Source organism: Palaemon carinicauda, chromosome 38, assembly GCF_036898095.1.
Source record: "Palaemon carinicauda isolate YSFRI2023 chromosome 38, ASM3689809v2, whole genome shotgun sequence".
Classification (NCBI taxonomy): Eukaryota; Metazoa; Arthropoda; class Malacostraca; order Decapoda; family Palaemonidae; genus Palaemon; species Palaemon carinicauda.
Window position 1 is genome coordinate 56,535,906 of NC_090762.1, and position 19,878 is coordinate 56,555,783.

The 19,878-nt window shown below is 40.3% G+C and overlaps 1 protein-coding gene across 2 annotated transcripts in view; it reads left to right on the forward strand.

Annotated features, from left to right (window-relative positions):
• LOC137630646 (putative protein-lysine deacylase ABHD14B) overlaps window positions 1-3,477 on the forward strand; it is a 54,416-nt gene extending 50,939 nt beyond the window's left edge. For both annotated transcript variants that reach the window (XM_068362260.1, XM_068362259.1), the window contains exon 6: window positions 369-3,477. In XM_068362260.1, coding sequence (XP_068218361.1) covers window positions 369-569 — 201 coding nt within the window. In that variant the 3' untranslated portion in view covers window positions 570-3,477. The remainder of the gene's footprint in view (window positions 1-368) is intronic.
• Window positions 3,478-19,878: the final 16,401 nt, after the last annotated feature.

Genomic DNA, 19,878 nt, shown 5'->3' on the forward strand with positions numbered 1-19,878 from the left:
TGGCAAAGTGATTAGTTCGTGTATTTTAGAATTTGAGTAGAATTTGAATATTTTATTCAGTTTTAATCAAATGAAGCAGATTTTAAAGAACTTTTATATTCATATTTTAAAGTTGATTTTAATGTTTCACAGGTGAAATATATATTCCCCATTTGCTCTGGATTATTTCATTCATGTTTCATCAAATAATTACATACTGTAGCATTTTTTTATCTATATTCAGTACTCATTTTATTAGTTGCATGATTAATACATCAAAGTTTATGAGTACTTGAAACCTTTGTGGGATAAATAACACAGATCTGAGGTAATGTTTTTGTCTCCTGTATCCCATGTTGTAATCATCACTATTTCCGTGTATTTTTCAGATCCCTACTCTTATCATCTATGGAGAAAAAGACCATAACCTTGGTATTTCTTCCCGAGATGATTTGCTGAAAATACCTACATCCCAGGCAGTGATGATTCCTCAGGGTAGTCACCCGGCTTACCTTGATAATCCTGCTATGTTCCATGAGTTGCTTTACAATTTCATAAAGCAAGTTCATGCTCACAAAGCAGTAGCCTAAAGCCTGATTAGTTTCATCAAAAGAGTACCCTGTGTTGATGATATCAGGAAAGGGGGATTATTATGCATCAACAAGTACTTGAAAGATCGCTATTGTATTATACTAAAATAAAAAGGCAATACGTAAACCTTTGGTAAGGCTTTGTAATATAACTTAGGCTGTCATTTGACTTACCAGAGTTTAAGATTAAAGAGAATAATCTGTTCAATGATTCTGGAGATTAAACCCCACAGTTTGTCCTTTTATGTAATGGCCTAAGTACCCAAAGATATCTGCTGTTTTTGAGAAGTGATAATGGAAAAAAAGAAGGGTTATGCTCATCACTTTACCTTCAACATTTTAAAATAAATTACAGTAGCAGATAAATCACCAAAGCTCAATATTTTATGTTCTATTGTGTACATGTTTTTGTGCAGAGTTTAAGATCTGAAATCACTTGTAGGTTATTAGCTGTCATTACAGGAAGCATTATAAAGAGTTTTGTTTTTTTGTGTTTTGGAATATATACAGTATTATATTCAATATCTGGATGTTTTATCTCGGTCATAATTTTAAAATAAATTCTAACATCTCAAATTAATTCAGTTGAGTTACTGAAAAAGCAATTTAAGGAAATGTTAGTGCAATTATTATATAAAGTGTAGAGTAATTCTCATTGATTGTGTAAAATGTAGTTCTCAATGTTGAATGTTACCGGATAAATATCTGTCAAATTTTGCTAAGCATTGCACAGAGTTATTTGATCCACACAGTCGTGTTATATTATCAACTACATAAAACTATCTTCCACACTCATTATATTAAACTTTTAGTTTATAAGTTATTTGAACAAATCATTTCAGATCTATCTATCTAAATTTGGGATATTCCGATATATTTAAATATAAAGAAAGATATACAGTACAGTAATTGATTGATTGATTTAAAGTTTTCAGGCATCCTGAAGTACAGTAATTAACTGGGACAACTTTCATAGCATAGTTTTCTGCTTTTTTAATTATGGAAATATATGTAATCATGTAATCTATATGTGCACTTATAATCTAATGTTTTAGGATTGTAGCATGCAAACTTCCCATCTTCTTCGGGAATTAGCACAGGTATTCATGATTATAAAGAGCACTTTTGTTTTGGGGAATTTAGATAGGAATTTAGATATGCACTTGATTTTGGTTCTAGAGAGTTTTCACTTTCACATAGTGTGTTTGAGTCCTTTACTTGTACAGTAAATGGAAATGGTATTGTTATCAATTACAGTATATTTTAGTCTAAACACACCATTGATTTGGAGATTCAACACCTTGGTGCTGTTAAGTACATGGTTATAAAGGCGAGTTATCAGGTTACAGAATTTAGTCAATTTTGTTAGGAACTTGGGTTTAATAAATAAAACTTCAAAGGAATATTTTTTGTTTTTAGCTAAAAATGTGCTGCTACAGGAAATATACAATACTGATTTCTTTTCAGCATGAAGGTTTGTTGTTATAGGTGTAAAGTTAAAAATGAAAACGTTGAAACATTTGGTAATAATAGGAAGAAATGGCAGCTGCTGTCTTTTTGGAATGATGTGTGAATGTCCCTGTCATTTTGTCAAATGTGGTGTTTTGTGAGAAATTTTGGTTATATTTGCATTTGTAATAGTTATTGCATTCCAGATTCACTATTGAACAAATTCAAAATAAAATTGAGTTTATAGGGCAAACACTCTTATGCAAGTAAATTGAATAAGTTGCTAGTTGCCTCTCATAGTCATTGAAGGATACTTTACATTTTTGTCATATATTTAAGGTTAGTGGTTTTTTTTCTTTATCGGAAGCACAGGAAAATCAAACAATTTGATCTTTCTATAAGTCGTATATTTTTCAGTGTAAAATTTTTTATTACGTATACAGCACAATATACAATATCTGTGCTTCTTTATAAAACCAACCCAACAGTGGAAAGCGAGAAAGTGTAATGATTTTGCAAGAAATACGGCTGGCTCTCATTATAGGTTGTTTAGAAATTTATTTATAAAATTAAAAATTTTGTGATAACTGGAAAGTACATTCATTATGTACTTGTGTACTTGTTCAGCAATATATAGTCTATTTCTTTTAGCGAGGCAGATTTGCACCGACTCGCAGCGGTGCCCTTTTAGCTCGGAAAAGTTTCCTGATCGCTGATTGGTTAGAATTATCTTGTCCAACCAATCAGCGATCAGGAAACTTTTCCGAGCTAAAAGGGCACCACTGCGAGTCGGTGCAAATATGCCCCGCTAAAAGAAATGGACTATAAAATACATTATTATGCAATATTGCAAATTTGATGGGCTTCTGCATTTTACACTTCATCTTTAGAAAATAATAAACCACTTTTTGTATTCAAGTGGAATAGATGATTTTTTTTATTCAAATACAGTACAGTATTTTAGATACTTAATGGCTAATTACATATCTACAGTTTCAGGTACATGTCAATATTTATTGTTTCATTATCTAAGACATTGTTTACAGGCATTTATGTTAATTATCTACATGGTAAGTGTAATTTTAGAATGTATTTTGTCATTACATACTAATTACCGTAGGCTGTTTAGTATCTTCAATTTTAGATAATCAAGAATACCTAATACTAAAGTTTATGGGAAAGATAAAGTTCACATTAAGTACCATACTTACAAGCAAGATGTCAAGTAAATCTAAAGTATCAATGTATATGTATTGGTATTGTACAGAATTAAATTAATGTTAGAATTGGCCAAATACTATAAAAGGAAAATAAAGCCATTAAAAGAATGTTAAGAAAACCATTTTAATTATAGCCATTTACTATGTAATTGTGCAATAAGTAACATTTCAGTGCTGCCATGAAATGGATGTATATTAAATTCATATTTTTTTCCATGAATAAATTATTTTTACTGTAACATTTTTATTTATTACTCCAAGCCTGCTGAATTGATTCATTGTTAACTTGACTTATTTGTACTGCCACCAGAAGCAAGTTTTACTGAAAGCTAGAATTTAAGTGTTCAGATCGTCCAAGTGTCGTCTTTTTTATTCTTTTTTAATGTTGTCTTGCCTTAATATTTTCAAGGCATATTCTCTGATTTTTATCAAAATTAGATTTCACGTGGTAGGTGACCAGTGCAAAGAATGTTATCATCTTTCTAATATTGATAGGCCCCTTATGTGGAATGTAGGCTTAGGAGAGAGAAAGGTGAAGTGTAACAAATATGATTTAACTAAATCAGCTTCTATTACTTTCCTATGACTCAGGATTAGTCTGTCATCTCATCCTCATCATTTTACCCTCATGTATATCTTTCTCTTCATCCGTCTTGAGTCCCCCCTCTTTCCCTTGAGGTTCAAGCAGGTCCTTCATGACAATAATTGGAATTGTTCAAATTTATTGTTAAGGAAAATTAATGTGGTTTATCTAAATTCCTTCAGTATTATTCTCTACAACCACCACCGAAATTGGGCGTGTGGCAGAAAACTAGAGTTCATTGTTACGCCCACTGTCTACTCTGTCCAAGCTTTGACTATAGGTCTGCTGACTTTGATTTTTATGTCATTGTGGATCCTTCTCTTATGGAAGATATGATAGCTCCTCTTTTGTGGAATATTATGGCTCCTCTGTTTCAAAATGTACTGTATCTCAAGAAAGATCGTGTTCATTTCATGAGATCTTCCTCATCTCTTGAAGTTCCCTTGGGTACTGGACATTCTTGCTTGAATGTTTTCATTATCCCTGCTTTTACAATTGCACCTTCCTTATTCTGCTGTGGCAGTTGGCCTTGTTAACTTTTTTGTTCCAGATTCCTTTTTCATCAATTCTTTATTCATTATCCAAGCAGTGCACTTGTCCTCTTCATTCTATTCCATCTATGGTTTCCAACATACTTTAGTTTGTATTATGCCTTCTACTGACTTGTGCTAACATGCCTCATGCGCCAAGACGTGTTTGTGAATTTGCATCATCTGGCTTTCCTCCTCTATCTCCTTTGAATGTAGAAATCTTTTGATCCTATTTCCCTTTCTTCCCCATTTAGTGTTTCAAGATCCTTCTTCTGCCATTGCTACAGAGGTTTCTTGCGTTTTCCTCTGTGTCTTCCTGCACATCTGATTCTTTTGGAGTCCTTAACTACAAAGCCTCCTGCCTCCTCAGGTTTTGCATTTGACAAGCCACTTGTCTGAAATGTGGTATTTTACTAAGATTCATGATTCCTACCAATACAAGAATTTCTCAATAATTCAACAACCTAAGCTTCCTTTGATGTAGTTAACCTTTCCCAACTTATCTTGAAACCTAAGATGTTCAAAAGCATTAGGAAAAAATTTAAGGCACCAGAGAAACCAAGTTTTAAGTCCTCTCATTTTAAGTCTTATTCCCTTCTCTTCCCTTCATCTTCATCTATGAGTACTCTCTAGGCTAATTCCTACTCTTTTCAGAGAATACCTACGGAGGACGTTCATTGCAAATTTCCCCTGACCCACAAAGGATTATTATATCTGACTGAAATTGTACCTGTGTATTGGTACATTAGTGTATAGGTCACATGATAATTTGCAGCACTGAACTCGCATTGCTTCCTTTTTCACAGGTGTTAGATTAAAGTAAGGTGTGACCATGGACACAGTCGATTAACAAGCAGTGACTAGCTTTCTATATTTGAAAGTTCGCATGTTGAAACAGACCTTCGATGATATGAAACAAATTTATGGATATGCTGCCCCCGTCATATGATGTTGTAAAACACTCTCATCGCCAGCTCAAGTGTGGCTGAACATCCGTCGAAACCTCGCCCGTTCTGCCATTAATGAGAGACCATCTATCTAGTAGAGGCTGCAATTTTGGAAGACTGCTGTATAACTGTTTTGCAGTTAGCCCAAATGGTGGAGATAAGTGTAGGGTCTGGAAAAAATCATTCAGGATCATTGGCGCATACATAAGGTGTGTGCATGTTTGATTCCCAGACTCCCTACTTCTTTTCAGGAGCAGGAATGAGTGGATTGCTCAAAGGCTCTTTTGGACATGTGTCAACAAAACCAGGAAGCTGCAGGAGGTCATGCTTACCATCTTTTTGGACCAGCACAGAGTAGTGTTGACGGATTTCCTGGCCAAGGGTACCCTAATTACTGGGACCTACTATGCATCATTACTGCATAATTTTCAATATTAATCTTACCCGATGATCATGTAGCTGTCAACTCTGTTGCCCGACAGAAATCTAAGGTCGGGATACGCCAGCGATCGCTATACAGGTGGGGGTGTACACAACAGCGCCATCTGTCGAGTAGGTACTCAGGTACTTCTTGTCAACAAGAACTCAATTTTTCCTCTGTCGTGCCACCGGCAAGACCTACTTGGATACGCTGTTGTTTCTGGAGTTGTTTTTCACGATTTTGGTGATGTATTCGCTCTAGATTTTAGCCTTCGCTATTCAGGAACCTTTATCATTAGCTTATCAAGCTTTTTGATTAAATTGGGATTAATTGTTAATGAACTTTGCTAGATTTTGGAATTCCCCCTTGACTATTTCTACAATTCAAGATGTCTGACCATTCTCAAGTCCCTAAGTACAGGCAGTGTAGCGTTAGGGCTTGTTCTAGACGTCTTCCGAAGGCCTCCATAGATCCTCACACCGTTTGTTCCAATTGTAGGGGTAAATCCTGTCAATTGGAAGATCGATGTGAGGAATGCGCTGGGCTTTCGGAATTCGATTTTAACGAATTCCCAAAAATGCACGTAGGCTAGAGAAGGATAGGATCAGGAGGAGTTCTTCTCGCTCTTTTGATTTTTCCTCTCCCCATGCCCCTCAACCTATTCCTTCCCCTGTAGTGGTGACTCCCGACCCTGCTACTAGTGCTCAACCCTCCATGGCGGACATGATGCGTGCCATTCAGGCTCTTGGTGACAGAGTGGAGTCATTAGCTAATGACCGGAATCAACTTTTGGCAGATGTCAAAGAGTTGAAAGCGCAAAGTGCAGTGGGAAGTGTAGTGAGTGCAAGTGAAGTGAAAAGTGTCAGTGTCAGTGTTGCGCATGAGGGTACTTCTGTTCGTGCCAGTCGTCCTCCCAGTCCGGGACCTCTTGCAAGCTCCCAAGCCCAGGGGAGAAGCAATGTCGAAGGACCAAAGGGTTCGGCAGGCCTTGATCAGCGTACGGATGTACCCTCAGTGGTTGCGGACGTATCTGTCAGAGATCGTCCCATCCACAAACAGACGAATGAGCCCTATCATTCCTCGTCTGTGGAAGAAGTTTCGAGGAAGAAACGTTGGACCAAGGTCTCACGACCTCTCAAGCGTAAGGTCCCTTCCGAGCGAGTCCAACGGCCCAGGTGTAGCCACTGGGTCAGTTCGGACTCGCCGCAGTCTTCCGAAGACTGCACACCTCCCAAGAGAGGTAGAGTGGTTCCGCAGCAGGCAACCACTCCGTCTGTTGCCGCACCAACCACGGTAGATCCTAAGTGGTCCATGCTGCAGACTATGCAGTCTCAGCTTGCTTCCTTTATGCAGGAGTATCGTGCTGAGAAGGTTGACACTGCACCAGTTAACCTACAACCTGCCACGGTTGTGCGCTCAGCAGATACTGCGGCTGCCTGCTCCCACACTCCACCTGTGAGAGCTCCACCACCGATGCGCAGTCCACCCTGCCAGACGCATGTTCATGCTGCACCCTCCGTTGACATGCGTGAGCTACCGCATCAGCAGTGGGAAGGTGCTGTCGAGCTGCCGTGTTTTGACACAATGCGGCATGCTCCACAACCCATGCGGCATGCTCAGCAACCCATGCGGCATGCTCCGCAACCCACGGCAGTCCCTCCCACGCACCAGCACTCTGCTTTTGTTGTTGCCAGCTCGCAGACTGACCAGCAGCGGCATGATGTTGGATCCGCAGCAGCTACGCATGCACCCGTGCTGCCGGATTCAGCCGTTCAGCTTTCTGCTCCACCTTTGCCACTTCCTCCTCAGCTTTCGGATGATGGAGTATCTGATGACGAAGCTGCGCATTTGGACGATCCGCACTCCGACTTAGAAGAACCCAAGTCTACGCCTCCCTCCTTAGACTTTCGGAAAGTCCTTGCCTTGTTCAGGGACTTGTATCCGGAACAGTTTGTGTCTGCAACCCCTCGCTCTCCTCCCTCCGAGTTTGCTCTGGGCATGCAGTCAGCAGCTCCTGCCTTCACCAAACTTGTACTCGCACGCTCATCCAAGAGAGCTTTGAGGGTTATGGGAGAGTGGTTGCAGTCCAAGAAGCAGCTGGGAAAGACTGCTTTCATCTTTCCGCCTACCAAGCTTGCTTCCAAATCTAGCGTCTGGTATGCCACGGGAGAGGAACCCGGCTTGGGAGTTCCTGCCTCTGCCCAGGGCGACTTCTCAAGTCTGGTTGACTCTCCCCGCAGGCTGGCTATGAGACGATCTAAGATTTGCTGGTCCTTTTCTGACATGGATCATCTGTTGAAGGGAGTCTTTCGTGCTTTTGAGATCTTCAACTTCCTCGATTGGTGTTTGGGAGCGTTAAGCAGAAAGACTTCCCCTTCGGATAAGGACTCTGCCATGCTTATCATGTCTAGCATGGACAAAGCCATTCGGGATGGGTCTGGTGAGCTTGCGGCTTCGTACGTGTCGGGAGTGCTTAAGAAGAGAGAACATCTTTGCTCCTTCTTGTCGGCTGGGATCACTCCTTGCCAGAAGTCGGAGTTGTTGTTTGCTCCGCTCTCCAAGTGTCTCTTTCCGGAAGAGCTGATCAAGGGGATGGCTGCCTCGTTGATCCAGAAGGATACCCATGACCTGGTGGCGTCCTCCGCACGTAAGGCTAAAGCTTTACCTTCCGTGCCTAGACCTAGGATGGACACACCAGCGTCTAGGTTCATCCCGCCCTTTCGTGGCAGAACCTCCAGCAGAGGAGGTACCCGTGCCGACAGTCACCGTGGCAAATCGAAGAAGGGTTCCAAGTCCTCAAAAGGCAGAATCTGACTGCCTACCTCTCCAGACAGCAGTGGGAGCCAGGCTCAAGAACTTCTGGCAAGCTTGGGAGAACAGAGGTGCAGACGCTCAGTCTGTGAAGTTGCTAAGGGAGGGGTACAGGATTCCGTTCTGCCGCAGTCCCCCTCTAGCAACGTCTCCCATCAACCTCTCTCCCAACTACAAGGAGAAGGACAAGAGGCTAGCGTTGCAACAAGAGGTGTCGCTCTTGCTACAAAAGGGAGCGGTAGTCATAGTCCGGGACCATCAATCCCCGGGCTTCTACAACCGTCTCTTCCTGGTAGCGAAGAAGACAGGAGGTTGGAGACCGGTGCTGGACGTCAGTGCTCTCAATGCTTTTGTCACCAAGCAGACGTTCACAATGGAGACGACGAAGTCGGTCCTAGCAGCGGTCAGGAAGGAAGACTGGATGGTCTCGTTAGACCTGAAAGACGCGTACTTTCATGTCCCCGTCCATCCAGACTCCCAACCTTTCCTAAGGTTCGTCTTTGGAAAGGTCGTGTACCAGTTCCAAGCCCTGTGCTTTGGCCTAAGCACGGCACCTCTTGTGTTTACCAAACTGATGAGGAATATTGCCAAATTCCTTCACTTGGCAGACATCAGAGCCTCCCTCTATTTGGACGACTGGCTTTTAAGAGCTCCGTCAAGTCGTCGCTGTCTGGAGAATCTCAGATGGACTATGGATCTGACCAAGGAATTGGGTCTCCTGGTCAATATAGAGAAGTCCCAACTCGTCCCATCCCAAACCATTGTCTATCTAGGTATGGAGATTCAGAGTCGAGCTTTTCGGGCTTTTCCGTCGGCCCCAAGGATCAGTCAAGCCCTAGAATGCATCCAGAGCATGCTGAGAAGGAACCGATGTTCAGTCAGGCAGTGGATGAGTCTAACAGGGACACTTTCATCGCTGGCCCAGTTCATCGAGTTAGGGAGACTCCACCTCCGCCCCCTTCAGTATCATCTAGCTGCTCACTGGAGAAAGGACATGACGCTAGAGGCGGTCTCAGTGCCTATTTCCGAAGAGATGAGGTCTACACTGACGTGGTGGAAGAACAGCATTCTTCTCAAGGAAGGTCTACCATTGGCTGTTCAGACCCCCGACCACCGTCTCTTCTCGGACGCATCGGACACGGGCTGGGGTGCGACACTGGACGGACAGGAATGCTCGGGCACGTGGAATCAGGAGCAAAGAACACTTCACATCAACTGCAAGGAGCTTTTGGCAGTTCATCTGGCCTTGATAAACTTCAAGTCCCTCCATCTAAGCAAGGTGGTGGAGGTGAACTCCGACAACACCACAGCCTTGGCGTACATCTCCAAGCAAGGAGGGACTCATTCGAGGAAGTTGTTCGAGATCGCAAGGGACCTCCTCATTTGGTCAAAAGATCGAAAGATTTCGCTGGTAACGAGGTTCATTCAGGGCGACATGAATGTCATGGCAGATCGCCTCAGCCGGAAGTGTCAGGTCATCCCCACAGAGTGGACCCTTCACAAGAATGTTTGCAGCAGACTATGGGCCCTGTGGGGTCAGCCCACCATAGATCTATTCGCTACCTCGATGACCAAGAGGCTCCCGATGTATTGTTCTCCGATTCCAGACCCAGCAGCAGTTCACGTGGATGCCTTTCTTCTGGATTGGTCCCATCTAGACCTGTATGCGTTCCCTCCGTTCAAGATTGTCAACAGGGTACTACAGAAGTTCGCCTCTCACGAAGGGACACGGTTGACGTTAGTTGCTCCCCTCTGGCCCGCGAGAGAATGGTTCACCGAGGTACTGCAATGGCTAGTGGACGTTCCCAGGACTCTTCCTCTAAGAGTGGACCTTCTGCGTCAGCCGCACGTAAAGAAGGTACACCCAAGCCTCCACGCTCTTCGTCTGACTGCCTTCAGACTATCGAAAGACTCTCAAGAGCTAGAGGCTTTTCGAAGGAGGCAGCCAGAACGATTGCCAGAGCAAGGAGGACATCCACTCTCAAAGTCTATCAGTCAAAATGGGAAGTCTTCCGAAGCTGGTGCAAGGCGAATGCAGTTTCCTCAACCAGTACCTCTGTAACGCAGATAGCTGACTTCCTTTTACATCTAAGGAATGTAAGATCCCTATCAGCTCCTACGATCAAAGGTTACAGAAGCATGTTGGCAGCGGTCTTCCGCCACAGAGGCTTAGATCTTTCCACCAACAAAGATCTACAGGACCTCCTTAAGTCTTTTGAGACCTCAAAGGAGCGTCGGTTGACCACACCAGGCTGGAACCTAGACGTGGTTTTAAGGTTCCTGATGTCAGCAAGGTTCGAACCGCTTCAATCAGCCTCTTTTGAGGATCTCACATTAAAGACTCTTTTCCTCGTTTGCTTAGCAACAGCTAAAAGAGTCAGTGAGATTCACGCCTTCAGCAGGAACATAGGTTTTACATCTGAAACGGCTACATGTTCCTTGCAGCTTGGTTTTTTAGCTAAAAACGAGCTTCCTTCTCGTCCTTGGCCCAAGTCGTTCGAGATCCCAAGCCTGTCCAACTTGGTGGGGAACGAACTAGAGAGAGTACTTTGCCCAGTAAGAGCTCTTAAGTACTATTTAAGACGTACAAAGCCATTACGAGGACAATCAGAAGCTTTATGGTGTTCTATCAAGAAACCTGCTTTACCGATGTCTAAGAACGCAGTTTCTTATTACATCAGGCTTTTGATTAGAGAGGCCCATTCTCATCTGAAGGAAGAAGACCTTGCTTTGCTGAAGGTAAGGACACATGAAGTTAGGGCTGTCGCTACTTCAGTGGCCTTCAAACAGAACCGTTCTCTGCAGAGTGTTATGGATGCAACCTATTGGAGAAGCAAGTCAGTGTTCGCATCATTTTACCTCAAAGATGTCCAGTCTCTTTACGAGAACTGCTACACCCTGGGACCATTCGTAGCAGCGAGTGCAGTAGTAGGTGAGGGCTCAACCACTACATTCCCATAATCCCATAACCTTTTTTAATCTTTCTCTTGAAATGCTTTTTATTGTTGTTTTTTGGGTTGTACGGAAGGCTAAGAAGCCTTCCGCATCCTGGTTGATTTGGCGGGTGGTCAAATTCTTTCTTGAGAAGCGCCTAGATTAGAGGTTGTGATGAGGTCCTTTAGTATGGGTTGCAGCCCTTCATACTTCAGCACCTAGGAGTCGCTCAGCATCCTAAGAGGATCGCTAGGCTCAGTAAGGAAGACGTACTTAAAAAGGCAGAGTAATGGTTCAAGTCGACTTCCTTACCAGGTACTTATTTATTTTATGTTTGTTATTTTGAATAACTGCTAAAATGAAATACGGGATACTTAGCTTCTATGTTAACATGTATGCTGGTCTCCACCCACCCCCCTGGGTGTGAATCAGCTACATGATCATCGGGTAAGATTAATATTGAAAAATGTTATTTTCCTTAGTAAAATAAATTTTTGAATATACTTACCCGATGATCATGAATTTAAGGACCCTCCCTTCCTCCCCATAGAGAACCAGTGGACCGAGGAGAAAATTGAGTTCTTGTTGACAAGAAGTACCTGAGTACCTACTCGACAGATGGCGCTGTTGTGTACACCCCCACCTGTATAGCGATCGCTGGCGTATCCCGACCTTAGATTTCTGTCGGGCAACAGAGTTGACAGCTACATGATCATCGGGTAAGTATATTCAAAAATTTATTTTACTAAGGAAAATAACATATTGTGAGAATCCATCAAACTCAAAAGGTGCGCATGCTGACCAGAGGAGCCTGACTCCTGCAAGACAATGTTTCAGTCCACAACTCGCATATCGCACTCTTGATTCTATGAAATTCTTCCGTACCCCCCTTATTCTCCAGACTTGGTACCATCTGACATTCACTTCTTTCCAACCATGAAGTCATTTTTTAAAGGAACATATTTTCCACAGATTGAAACCCTGATTTCCAAGGTGGAGTCATGGTTTGAGGCTCAACCCACTTACTTTTACAAACAAGGTCTCCAGAGTTTCATAAAACAATGGGAGAAATCCATAACCCAGTGTGGTGCCTATGAAGAGAAAGACTAATAACTATTCCAAGTTTTGTATGTCTGTGTTTGTTTGAAGTTGATCAGGAAATCTTTAATGAACGCCCGTGTACTTTTGCCCCTTTGTGGATGACAAAAAGAAGAATGCAGTTGCCACTGGTAAAACGTGCTGGTCTCCTCAAGAGATTCTCTCCAGTGGTGAGGCAATAGGACTTTAAAGGGGTTATTTATATTATCTTACATTTGCAATCCTGAACAAAGTTGAATTATTAAAGAATGAGCTATCCGGAGTTTTGGCTTTATTCTAGTGCCTAGTTCGTACATTATCAGATAAATCCAGTTAAGTTATTAATGCAGTTTCCAATATGGTCCCAAAAAGAAGGTAGTAAACAGGCTCATATCTAAACAAGACTGTAGGATGAGTGGGAAAAATCAACCTAATCTTGATTAACTCCCTTGGGATTTTTGCTCAATCTTAACAGGTTAACTAATATATGCAACAAGAGTCTAACAAAGATCAGTTTATGAGTTCTCTCTGCCGAAGTAATACTTTTGGCCTGTGTTCAGTTAGAACTTTAGCTCATCCTTCTGAGAGGAAGAGTGTGTGTACTCAGTGACTCAAAGGACTTGTGCTTAAAGTCCTTCAGTCATTCAAAAGCACCTCTATTTCCTCAGGTGGTTACATATGTGTCCACCTGAGTGTTAAGCTTTGGCCTCCTGGGATGCCTTTTCGAAGTCTTTTCTAGTACAAATAAAAATGATTACTCAATATTTTATGAGTGAAGTAAAGGACTAGTACAGTACCTGTGTAAATTGTTTTATTGGGAATTCCTTTGTACTCGTATCATCAAACTCAGAATAAGGGCATCGATTCCTGATTAGTTTTAATATCTAAACTACTCTCGGTAGTAAAGAAGAGATTTAGAGAAAGTGAGTTTGCTCTGTCTTCTTCCTTCTTATCCAGCTCCTTCTTTCCTTACTTTCTCTTCTTCAGAAACTTCTTTTTAGAAAGTAAGAAGTAGAAGTAATCAAAAAGGAAGCCTCAAACAAAAGCTGTTTGGGACTTTCAGCATGTACTTTTCTCCTTCAGAAGAGAGTGACAGATCTCACCCCCCTGAGCATTACTTTAGGATTTGGTCTGATGAGTCAACAGGCCAACTGATAACAAGTATTGCTCCTTTATTCATCATTTTCATTATGACACAGGAGGAATGCCCTGGCCCTTTAGAAACTGGTCTCCCTCTTGCAGAGTGTTTGTCAGTTCTCATCCTCTGACCAGTGCCTCTGGAGCTGATTGAACAATTGTGAGCATGATATGATGGTTTAATTCTTTGATGCAGTACTGTAGAAAGATTCTGGTTGGGATCCTACATTTGACTCCATGGCCTCGATGAAGGTGAGACTTCGCAAACTCTCAACTGTTCCTGTCGGGAATAAGAGGAGCAACTTGCTCTTAGAGAATCACTCTCCTCCATCAGAAGCGAGTAATAAGAGCTCACTCGAAGAGTGATTATTTCAGGTTCTGTCAAGCAAAGCAAGAGCCTGGTGTGACAACTCCTGCTTCAGCACTGGTTGCAGGTGAGCAGTCCCTTAAGCTCCGATCACCAACACTCCAGACCATAAAAGGATAGGGTTCACACTACCTTTGAAATCACTACCCCTCTTTCTTTGGCAGAGCCTGAAAGAGCTTACCTAGCAACCATTTCCCAGGATTTGGTCAGCCTGTTCTCAAGCCTGGTATGGCTGATCAGTAATGGTCCCTACAGGGATCAAGTACATGCATTGTCCAGGGAGAGTGGAGTGTGTCATCAACCTCCATGGTCCCTTCCATTGGACACTTTGGGGGCCCTCAAATTGAGTGGTGCCTTGTTCTGCTCTCTTAGGTAGCTACCGACAAACACATTCTATGTTGAAAATCATAGAGAACATGTCTCCCCAGCCAGATCTACTTTTCAGCAAATCACTGACTTTCCCTCGTGCTTCTGCCGAAGAAGTTCCTCGGGGGAAACAGTGAGGCTTACCTAATATGGAACTTGGTCCTTGGGCCAGTTGGTCCTGTTCCTTAGGTCTTGAGTACATGCGGTTCCTGCTACTTGATGAGGACATTGTAGGATCTCTCCTACAAGACTTCCTCTTCTCTGCTGCATCAAGAGGTAGATGTACAGGTTCTTTTATTGTTATGTGATTGGAGTTCTGTTCCTTCTTAGTTTTGTACATTACATAGACCAAATTCCTTGTGGAACCTATCCTTCCTACAGACATTTGACTGAGGATCCCAGATGTGCTATGTTGCAAGATTCAACATACCTCATTTAAGTGTTGAAACTCTTTACCACTAGCAGGCCATAAAGAAAACACTCAGTGGGCGTTTCCTCTAGCTATGTGTCTTCTGACAACAAAAGCACTTCAAATCATGAGTGTCTGCCATTTCGAGGAAGAACTACCGAGTTTATCCCTATCAATATCCACCTGGATCACTTGTTGTGTACTCTGAACCAAAGATGGTGTCTGAGAATTTTCAGACCATCTTCACCTCAGTATATTTTTGACACTGCCCAATTACCTCTGGATCTCCTTTTTTGGGTCCTGTGGTAGCTGCTTGGTAGTTTTGTAACTCTCCCAGCTCCCGCATGGGACAAGTATGCTTCTCATCAAAGGTAACACAGTTAGTATAAGTCTCGAGGAAAGGTGGAATGACTAGCCCTTCTGCCTTTTCTTGTTCTTCTCTTGTGGGGATTAAGCAGCTGCAACTGGTATGTGCCTGCTGGACAACTTGATGTTGGGCAGTAATGCAGACTACTCTGCTTAGAAGTAATCCCTCCCTCTAACATACAAGGGGGAGGATGGAATGGTGTCTTCAATTCATTACAGTGCTGTAGTCTTGATGTCTGGAGTAACACTTCCAATGTTGTCTCCCTTATAGAGAAAGGTGTTACATGACTCAGTACTAGTTTTCTTTTAAGTCAGTACTAGCTGAGCCCCAAACATCATTCACATCTTTATAATTAACTGCTAGGAGGTTGTTGGAGTCCCCTTCCTTGCTTGCTCCTGTATAGAACCAGGAATGATAACATGTTCAAGGAAGCAGACCTTCCAGTCGGGTTCTAGGGAAAAGCCTCCCACTTGGAGGATAATTTGTTACATGTGAGAACAAATTAATTTTTAAGTAATTTATATTTTTCCTAATTATGTAAACCCGAGTCCTTCAAGTTACATGATACAGTTAGGTAGGTGGTTGGCTTCCCCACTGACCTTGTTAAAGATACAATGGCTGATCCAGCTCATGCTGAAGGCACAGTCCTATTTAAAGGACTCTGGTTTATATAATTAGTAAAAATACAAATTACTTAGAAATTTTGAAATACTAAAATTCATCATTTCAGTACTTGGCCAACATTCGTAGATTTACCCATCCTCATTCCCCTCATCTATTAGACCCAGAAAAGTAACGTAAACACAATAGCATTGATTTCTTGTGATAAGATGATGTGCTATAAGCCACTGAGACTTTTTTTTCTAATCGTCTTGTTGCAAAACCTTGCTGCCACAGCATATAGCAAATTAGTTAAGTATTGAAGTACTGTAATACTATTTTTTGTATTGATAAAATTTATGGCTAATCCAGAGGAGGGATAAATTTTTTTCAATTTCTGAAAAGAAAATATTACCAAAATTATGAAAAAGTAGTCTGATGTCCTTTTTCCATTTGGTTCCAAATTTATCTACATTAATTTTTGTGTATGGGTTTATGAGTATTGTCCTGCACAGCTGACTATGAGTACTTCTGAAACTTTTTAGTTACCCACTTGAATGTTTTTGTGTTACAACCCATATGCAATACTTGTGCAAGCAATCTAAAGAAAACAGAAAGGGGACCCTTTGATTGGAAGCATATAGTTCTTCTTATTACATGCCATGCTACAACCCTAGGTGGAGAAGTAAACTGCTACAAGCCCAAGGTCCCCCTGTTATGAAAGAAACCTAACATATGCACTCAAAAATAAACTAAAATGAGGAATAAAATCTTATAAGATAACTACAGTACAGTACTTAGTAAGCAAGGTATTATCTGAGTCATTGGTACAGTAATTGTGATAAAAGAGTTGCCAGAAGGAACCTTTTATAGGCAAAATGTCTTGACCAACAATTTCTTGGTGCACACAATACTTTTTGCCTGGTACTATGTGTAAATCAGAATTGTAAGCAAGACCCAGCATTTGAGAATGTGTTTACAGTATTAGATAAAGAATTGTGCAAAATATCAACTGCGGGAAAATTTAGAACTGTCATTTACACACTATAAATATTACCCAAAGTTTTTAAAAGTTTCAGCAGGACAGGTTCCTGGTTCCATGACGTTCATGCCATAGATGTAGAAGATGGCGATCATGGCTGGCACACTACTTGAATATGCACAAAGTTGTTTTATATATGGTAAGGCTATTTAAAATGAACGAGCGTTGGCACATATCAAACCACTTCCTTTGTTGGGTATATTAAGTGATTAAGACAGTTATTATTATTATTATTATTATTAACTAAACTACAACTCTAGTTGGTAAAGCAAGATGCTTTAAGCCCAATGGCTCCAACAGGGAAAAATAGCCCCGTGAGGAAAGAAAACTAGGAAATAAATAAACTACACGAGAACTAATGAACAATTTAAATAAGATATTTTAAGAATAGTAGCAACATTAAAAAAAAAAAGATCTTTCATAATATAACCTATATAAAAACTTCAAGAAACAAGAGGAAGATAAATAGAATAGTGTGCCCGGGTGTTAGCCAACTTATCCCACTGAAGCCTTTTTTATGTTATGTGATTTGTCTCTTCCTCCTGTATTCAACATAACCTAATTTAAATCATCTTCATTTGTTTTTATAAAATTATTCATAAATTCTAGCTTTCTAAGCTTCAGTCTTCATTGTTATAATAGCCTTCCTTGCATTAAATCTCTCTCTCTCTCTCTCTCTCTCTCTCTCTCTCTCTCTCTCTCTCTCTCTCTCTCTCTCTCTCTCTCTCTCTCTCTCTCTCTCTCTCTCTCTATATATATATATATATATATATATATATATATATATATATATATATATATATATATATATATATATATATATATATATATTCCCTTTTGCGAATCTCGGCGACATCTGTTTTATAGTTATGTTATTTTCTATTTCCTTGGCTATCTCATTCTTTATTTCATTTATAAGGTTTTTAATGTACTTTTACTTCCACCTATATCTCACACCTTTTATATATTTCTATATCACTTTCACCCTATTGGTCTATAAGGTCTACTTTGGTCTTCAATCATTGTTTTAAGCCTGTTTTCTATTGGCCATTATTATTATTATTATTATTATTATTATTATTATTATTATTATTATTATTATTATTATTATTATTATTATTATTAGCTAAACTACAAAACTAGTTGAAAAAAAAAACAGGATGCTAAAGTCTCAGGACTCCAACAGGGAAAAATAGCCCAGTGAGGAGAGGAAATAAACAAACTATATGAGAAGTAATGAACAATTTAAATAGAAATATTTTAAGATAGATTAAAACAGACCATTCACATATAAACTATAAAAAACAGACTTATATCACCTTGATCAACTAGGATGCAGATATCCCGTGTTCAACATAAAAGAAAATTTTCTAGGTGTGAACTTTTGAAGTTCTAACGATTCAACTACCCGGTTAAGAAGAACATTCCACAACTTGGTCACATCTGGAATAAAACTTCTAGAACTGTGCATAGTATTGAGCCTCATGATGGAGAATGCCTGACAGAATTAACTATGTACCTATAGTCCATTTCTTTTAGCGAGTCATATTTGCACCGACTCGCAACGGTGCCCCTTTAGCTCTAAAAAGTTTCCTGGTCGCTGATTGGTTAGAATTATCTTGTCCAACCAATCAGCGATCAGGAAACTTTTCCGAGCTAAAAGGGCACCGCTGCGAGTCTGTGCAAATATGACTCGCTAAAAGAAATGGACTATAGTACAGGGTATTATGAACAGGAAGGTACTGTCCAGAGAGATTTGAATGCTATGGTAAAGGATGGTCAGAATTATGAAAAGTTTTATGCAACATGCATAGTTAATTAATGGAATGACAGTGTCGGAGATTAATTCTTTAGAACATGAATAAGAAATTTAACAGACCCCAAGTTTCTGTCCAACAAATTAAGATCAGATTTAGTCCAGACAGGAGAACAATACTCGAAACAAGATTGAATGAAAGAATTTGAAAATTTCTTCTAAATAGATTGATCACCGAAAATCTTACAAGACTTTCTCAATAAGACATTTTTTTGTGTAATTGAAGAAGACACATACCTTATGTGTTGCTCAAAAGTATATTGACTGTTGAGAATCATACAGAGTTAGAGAAACATGCACGGTGCACCGTGCACCTGCTTCAGCTATTAGTCCCCAGCATGTTTACGAATGGTTGTTCCAGCAGTCCTTTCCTTAATTTGCATTTATGCTTCTCCTTTCCTTCATTTTTCTCTTTTATTCTGCCCCATGTTTCTATATTGTTGAAGATGGCTGGGATTCAACTAGACATACACATAAAGAAGTACAGTATATACCGTATTGATTTTTGTGTGAAATTTTAGTGTATACAATCTGACATGGATAACTATGTATAGCAATGCTCTATGTTAAACATATAACACAAGTTGGTGTCGTCCAACAAACCAGTAGCCTACATTTTGTTATACTCTAATCTAAAAAAGAAAAAAAAAAGATACCGGAAACACGGGAAAAATAAATAACATCACAGAAAATGTGAAAAATCTGTTCTCAGTCCTTCGCTGCACATGCTTTCATCATAGTAGACATAAAACAAAATATATTGGAGGCAATACCATAATAACAGCCAAATTATGAACTTACGTAAGCAGTGATAATTTATCATTTGACTTATATCCCCATCCATTAAATAAAGCACAACCTTAATATACGAATTACTTTGAAAGTCGTTTATACTTGAATAGTTTAATCTGTGGCTGAAGAATTTCTTCCATTAGGAATGACAGAGCATTGCAATTGGACGAATGGTGCTTTCTTTCTCTACTAATGATTAAACACACATACACACACGATGAAGTAACCCATTTCCTATGGCGTGAAACTACTCATGTTTATCTTTTTTTTAACTGACTCTCACTACACTAAGTACAGTATCTTTGCTGAGAAATAACATAGCCGATAAACAGATGGTAGTGAGATAGTATATATATATATATATATATATATATATATATATATATATATATATATATATACAGTATATATATTCTTAATTTACTGATCCTATTACGACGC